The 6,848-nt window shown below is 56.1% G+C and overlaps 1 protein-coding gene across 1 annotated transcript; it reads right to left on the bottom strand.

The window, feature by feature from the left end:
• Window positions 1–2,384: 2,384 nt before the first annotated feature.
• On the bottom strand, window positions 2,385–3,085 carry FAM163B (family with sequence similarity 163 member B; the record flags this gene model as incomplete). The annotated part of the gene is made up of 2 exons (XM_084219842.1): window positions 2,385–2,912; window positions 2,993–3,085. The coding sequence occupies 2 exons, from the start codon at window positions 3,083–3,085 to the stop codon at window positions 2,385–2,387; spliced, it is 621 nt and encodes a 206-aa protein (XP_084075968.1).
• Window positions 3,086–6,848: the final 3,763 nt, after the last annotated feature.

Below are 6,848 nucleotides of genomic sequence, written 5' to 3' on the forward strand. Positions count from 1 at the left end.
AAGCTGCAGCCCTGAAGCTCCTCAGGGGTTTGGGAACAGAGAGATTTCACATGGTGCCAGTAAGAAAAGGGCCTTTCTGAGCTCTTGAGGGGTTATTGCTCTGTGTTTTCACTGGTGTGACCCCCAGACACTGAGCCAAAGGCTCTTCAGCATCCCCCAAACTTCTGTGTGCACCCCAAGTGCTGCTGCAACCCTCCCTCAGCAGCAGGGAGCTCCTGAGTGCTTTGCAAACACCACCCCAAATTTGCAGATGCAGGGGCAAAAAGAAAATCAAAACAACCAAACAACAAACCACAAAACCCATGTCAAAGGAATTTATTTCTTTTTATTTTTTTTCTTTTTTTGACTTTTTCCCTCCCCAAATCTGAGATTCCCAAAGTCCTGTACAACAGATCACCAGGTGAGGGTTAGTGAAAGCCAACCATTTGCTGAATTTCCAAGCTACAAGGGAAAGAAACAAGGAAAAAAAGGAGGAAAGGAAGGCTGGTAGGAGAAATCACGAAAAATGGGAAGAGAAGGGCTCAAGGCATGGGAACAAACCCCAGAGAGAACTGTACATGGGGGCATGGCCTGAGTGGCTGCATCCCTCTGGGATGTGCTGGGCCACAGGGACCGAGCCCGGAATATTAAACACGTAGGAAACCAACCCCAGCCCTCCCCACCCCAAACAGAACCCCCCCAGAAAGTCAAAGATACTCATTTGCAAAGACTGACTTGTACTTCAAAACGTTTCCTGTGGAATTGAAAGCCCTCAGTGGTTTGAAGCGAAATACTCAGCCAAGCTGCAAACAGTGTCCGTGAGCCCCGGGGGCTGCAGCCATGGCTGCTTCTTCCCAGAACATCTTTAAAAAGGAAAATCCCCCTGGAGCACAGCCCTGAGGCCATCTGAGTCTCTGTGCAGCCAGTCCATCCTCACCAGCCATCCCCAGGTGATGCTTTTAACCTGAATAATGCCCAGTCCAGGAGAAACAAGGAGTTCTGTCACATGGAGCCTGGTGAGGTCAGAGGGGAGGAATGGAGACAGCCAGGAGGAACCCGAGCAGGAGGCCCCTCAGAGCTGCAATTCTTCTCCTAAATCTCTGAGTAAGCCCAAGGGCTCCCTTGCAGCACATCTGGTGCAGCTCTGAGCCTGCTGCTCCCCCAGGGCTGTCCCTGCTGGATCCAGCATGGGACAGAGCTGGTGCCACAGCCAGGCTGCCCAGCCATGGCAAATGCAAATTAGAGATTTTAACTAAATTTAAAAATGTTTTGACACTGTCCTGGATGGGGGAAAAGTATCTTTTTTCTTTTATTTTTGTTTAAAAAACCTCTCCCAGACAAATAGATGTGTGTAAAAACGTGCATGCAAGGGGTGGGCACACACACAGTGACCCCTGTGCCGTGGAGCCCTCAGCCAGAAGCTGTGTGTGGCATCACTTGGGGCAGGGATGCTGATTATCCACGGGGACATCCCTCCATCCCAAGGTGTGCTGTGTGCAATTTCCATCACTGAGAAATGCAGAGGCTTCACATCCCCGGCCCAGCTCCTTCAGGGGGTCCATGAGGCCACTCTGGGGGTCTCCAGGGACATGCCCAGCCACCATCCTAACCCTGAGGGGATTGTGCCTGGCACCTGGGATTGTGCTTGACACCTGGGATTGTGCCTGGCACCTGGGTTAAATGCCTGGCACCTGGGATTGTGCCTGGCACCTGGGATTGAGCCTGGCATCTGGGATTGAGCCTGGCATCTGGGATTGTGCCTGGCACCTGGGATTGTGCCTGGCACCTGGGATTGAGCCTGGCACCTGGGATTAGTGCCTGGCATCTGGGATTGTGCCTGGCACCTGGGATTGTGCCTGGCACCTGGGATTAGTGCCTGGCTGGGGCAGTGGGATGGGCTGGGGATGGTGCAGGGCTCACAGCCACAGCCACCCCCATGGCTGCAGCAGGGAGCAGGGCTGCACAGGCTGGCAGAAGGGTGGGCAGTGACATTTTGGGGGGGCTGAGTGTGTCCTGGGGCCCACAGGTGACGCCAGCAGCTGCTGCTGACCTGCAGCACGTTTCCAGCCGTTTTCAGCCCCCCATGAGCCCCATCATTTGCTCATCGCTCCCCAGCCCAACGGTGAGGAAGGGCAACTCCTCCGTAGAAAAGGATGCTCAATATCAAAATCCTCTTTATAAAAGAAAAAAACCAAGCAACACAGCAGTGGGAAACCTCTTGTTCCAGCTGCACCCCCACACTCCTCACTCGAGTTTGCTCTGCTCCCCCTTTATACCGCCAGCCCGTCGAAATACATTCACTTCAATTTTTTTTTCTTTTTTCCCCTATTCAAAACTCCTCCACGAATTCCAGCCAGCCCTCCCCGCTGTCCAAAGCCGCCGGGGCTGGGTGGGGAGGCGGCACCTCACACATCGGTGCTGATGCTGCGGCTGCGGGAGAACGCCTCCCGCATGGCCGAGAGCCGGTTGGGGTTGAGCGCCTGCAGGTTGGACACGGGCAGCGCCAGATCCTCCTGGCTCACCGTCTTGTAGCTCACCCTGTCCCCCCCGTTGTGCAGCTCCTCGGGGGGCTCCTGCAGGAAGAAGGTGGGGGGCTCCTGCAGGAAGGAGGTGGGGGGCTCCTGGAGGAAGGATGTGGTGGGCTCTTGGAGGAAGGATGTAGGGGGCTCCTGGAGGAAAGAGGTGGGGGGCTCTTGGAGGAAGGAGGTGGGGGGCTCTTGGAGGAAGGAGGTTGGGGGCTCGTAGGGGGTGCAGCTGGGGCAGCTGGGCTGTCTCTGGATTGGTTTTTTGGCGAAGGGGGATGAGGAGTAGAGCGAGGGGCCGTTGGTCAGCACTACGTTGCGGTTGCAGTGCAGCGGAGGGATGTGCGAGTGCACGGCGAAGTCGGGCTCCTCCTCGTCCTCCTCGGATTCATCCTTCTTGCAGCAGTAGTACTGAAACGGGAGGGGCTCAGCTGGCACCCCCAGAGCTCCCACACCATCAGCCCTCCCCGCTGAGGCACCCCCAGCCTTACCTGGAGCCTACAGTAGCAGAGGACAGCGATGATACAGAGTAAAATGACAGTCGCTAATATTCCACCTGTGATGACCACGGTCCCGGCTGTCATCCGCCCTCTTCTCCATTAACAGCCTGCAAAACGGAGTGCACTGGGTGAGGGATGGGCTGCAGAGCCCCAGACTCTCTGCTCACCCCCCCTTGAAGTGGGCTAAAAAACAGGAGGGCTCTGCAGGGCAGAATGGGGATCCACTGGGCAGCTGTGGAAAGCCACCAGGGAGTCCCCAAAAATGCCACCTTGCAAGTGTAAGGGTTAAAAAACTTCATGCAGTGGATGAGAGATTGAGTGAGAGGCAGCTCTGGGGTCACATCAGGAGGGAGAGCCAAGGGAAATAACACCAGCCACCAAGGGCACTGTCCCAGCTCCTCCCTGGTGGCAGAAAGCTCCAGTGATGGGAGAAGGAGCTTTGCCATAAGCATTTCTGATCTGCACCCATTTGCTCTGAGCCTCTAATCCATTTTCCCCGTGAAAACAATGTGGTATTTTAATTTGGAATAACCTCAGCTGGTAACTGAGCCTTTAATGACTGCAGGGAGCGGGGTGCTGCCCTCCCTGAGAGCAGGACCTGCCCGAGGCACCAGGATCCTCCACTTCCCCACGGCCAAGCCACGGTGCTGGGGGGCTCTGGGGGCACCCCAGGATGGTGTTTGACAGCCCCAGGTGAGCTGTCAGTGCTCATCACAGAGATGCTGTGGCTCAGCTTGTGTTTTGGGGTACCACCAGCACTCATCTCTCCCTGGAACACCCCTTGGGAGCTGTCACAGCACAGGGAACAGAGCAGGGACAGAAAGTCCCTGTCCCTGGGCTCTTCCAGAGGGCAGATGTTGTGTATCATGCACAGCACGAGCCCTGCAACACCAGCAGGGGTTTGCTTTCAGCATCCCTGCCTTGAATGCTCACAGGAGGCCTCGAGTTCCTCTCCCCTTCAGGATCAGACCCAGCTTTGTGCCCCAGGAGGGATGCTGGGGAGTCAGGGTACCTGCCTGCTCATGAGACACTGGCACTAAAACTGGCACAAATAAAGCTCCAGCAGCATTTTAGCTCGGGCTGGGAACAGCAGCAGAGACATAAATTAAGGGAGAAATCCTAGCCTGACCACCTACTCTCCAAGTGCTTTAACAAAGCTGGCTCCCAGCTCGTGCTATCAGGTTAAACCAAAAACCAGCCACCCCAGCCCCAAATTAATTCAGCACCCGAGGAAAAGCAACTGTATCTGTCAGGGGCTCAACCTGCTTCCAAAGCAAACAAACCTGTGCCATATTTTCAGGCACTTAATGTCCTGCTAAAGTTGGGTGAGTGCTGAATGGATAAAGCAGCATCACGTTTTATGTTGCTGCCGAGCAGCTCGGGAGGAGGGAAGGGAATTTATCCCGATGGCTCCACAGCTCCTCACACCCCTCTCACACCCCACGGCCACGGGGCAAGGGCAGGGCCAAATCCTGCCCTCCTTCCTCGGGGAAAACGCTCTGAGGAGGCTGAGGGGGAGCAGCACAGCCGCGGGAAGGGTTTGCAAACGATGCATTAGTGATTTAGAAACTTTGGCCGCTGTTTAAAGAGGGATGGAGGCGCCTGGCCGGGACAGCTGCCAGCTGGAAATGCCCGTCCCTGCGCCCTTTGCTGCTCCCATTTGCAATCCCCCAAGGGCAGGGGGAGCAGGGCTGGGACAGGAACGGGGCTCTGGGGTGGGCACTCAGCCCTGCCGGCTCTCAGGGATGGGAGCTGCACCCATCACCGAGCATCAGCATCGCCCTGCCGGCCCGAGGTGGGAGCGGGCAGGCAGAGCTCTGCCAGGGAGGGCTCTCCCCTAATTAAAGCCCCGGGGCACAAGCCAGGGCTACAAGGAGCCAATTCCCGTGGTTCCTGTCCAGCAGACGTGGCATCGCAGCCACTGCTCCCTCCGGAGCTGGACCATTTGCATTTCTGCCTTTTCCCCTCCCCAAACATACTTCTCTGATTAAAGCTGCATACCTGGAAGCTTTAAACCCTCCAGCGTGCAAAGGGGGAGGAAAGCAGAGCATGTGGAGGCCCATAAGCTGAACAATTCCTGTCTAGACCTCCTTTTTACATTTGTTCCTAATTTCACGCTCCACAGGCTCCCAGATTCATATATTTAGCAATAAATATCCTGGTAAAAGGAAGTGCTTTGCAGCTCTGCTGTGGTCTTGGAGAAGGTATGCAGGAGCCCTGCTCTGAGGAACGCAGGCAGGGAGACAATCCCAGGAGAGCTCAGCTCCTTCCTCCAGCTTTAGGAGCCCTCCAGCTCCCAAGGATGCCTGAACCCATCCAAACTCAGCCCCCAGAGCATCTTCCATCCCTGGCAGGCAGCAGGAAGGGGCTGCAGGGGGGGTTAACCCCACACAGGCTGTTTGCCTTTGCTGTAGGAAGGGGGTCCCCAGTGCCACGGGGTGATGGTGGCCCTGGGAGCACACAGGGCTTGATGCAAGACTTCTCCTTCCTCAGAGTGAAAAGGACAGGCTGTGCTGCGACAAACCAAAACAAATTCACAGTTCCCAGACCCTGCAAGTCCTGCAGGAGCTGTTTGGCTTTAGACACAGCCCTGTGCCACCTGTGTGCTTTTGCATGTCCCTGCCACAGCTGAGGATGTGGATTTTGAGGCTGAGCTGTTCACTAAGGGCTGGATCTGCCTCACCCTCTGATGTGTTTAAAAAAGCCTGGAGATGGCACCTGGTGCTGTGGTCTGGTTGAGGTGTTAGGGCACAGGTTGGACTCGATGATCTCAGAGGTCTCTTCCAACCTCATTACTCTGTGATTCTGTGATTAATTCCTGCCTTCCCTTGGGCACGGCCACAAGGAGCTGCCCAACCCAGGGGCTGGGGGAAGAGTCTCCTGAACAGCAGTGATTGGGAGGAGAAGGGCTGGGGTGAGCAATCATCCTCTCTCCACCTCCCCAGCACCTTGAACACAGCCCCTGGACCACCAGGGGTGCCCAGTGTGGGGAGAGGCTGCTCACAGCTGTGCCTGGCTCTGTGCAGCCTCTGGGGAGGGCTGCGTGGGAGGAAGGCTTCCCAGCAGCTGGGGGGGCTGAGCTCAGCCCAAACCAAGGCTCCAGCAAATACCCAGCTCTGGAAAGCTGAGCTCCAGGCCCAGAGGCTCGTGTGGACTGGCCTGATCCTGCCTGCCGAAGCTGGGGGGAAAAAGAGACCTGGGGATGGAAAAGGAAACTGCTCTGAGGTTCCTCTGAGCACCCAGTTAAGCCAACTTGCAGGAATTAAGAATAATCTTCTGGACAATTAAATAAATGAGGTTTTCAGCTGTCCCATCCCACCTCAAGTCCCATCTGCAGGGTAACAAAGTCACTCCAAAGGGTTTTGCACCAGCTGGAAGTGCTGCCATGGCAAGTGGTTAAAAAAAGGGAATGCTGGTGCTACTGGAGCTGTGCCTGCTTCACAAGGAGATCGTGTATCACATGCAAAGAGCTGTAGCCCAAAGCTTGTCCCTCTGCACTGCCACTGCATCCCCCAGCAGCCCTGGGAGCCAGAGGCAGCACAGCCCTCTATTCACCCCAAAATGTGGGGATTGCCCCCATTCACCTGTCTCCAGGAGCTGCAGATTCAGACAAAACCGCCAGACTGGGTACAAAATGCCAGCTGGCAGCACAGACAGGAGGGCTGGCAGGATTGATCCTGCCTGGTGCCCAGCACTGGGGCAGGCAGGAGCTGAGAGCCCAGCCTGGTGAGCACACAGGGACAGACACAGGCAGAAACAAACATCCCCTGCTCCAGGGAGCTCCAGGGAGCTCAGAGCCCACCTTGATGCACACACAGGGACAGACACAGAAACATCCTCTGATCCA

This window comes from Fringilla coelebs (assembly GCF_963513975.1).
Source record: "Fringilla coelebs genome assembly, chromosome: 21".
Classification (NCBI taxonomy): domain Eukaryota; kingdom Metazoa; phylum Chordata; class Aves; order Passeriformes; family Fringillidae; genus Fringilla; species Fringilla coelebs.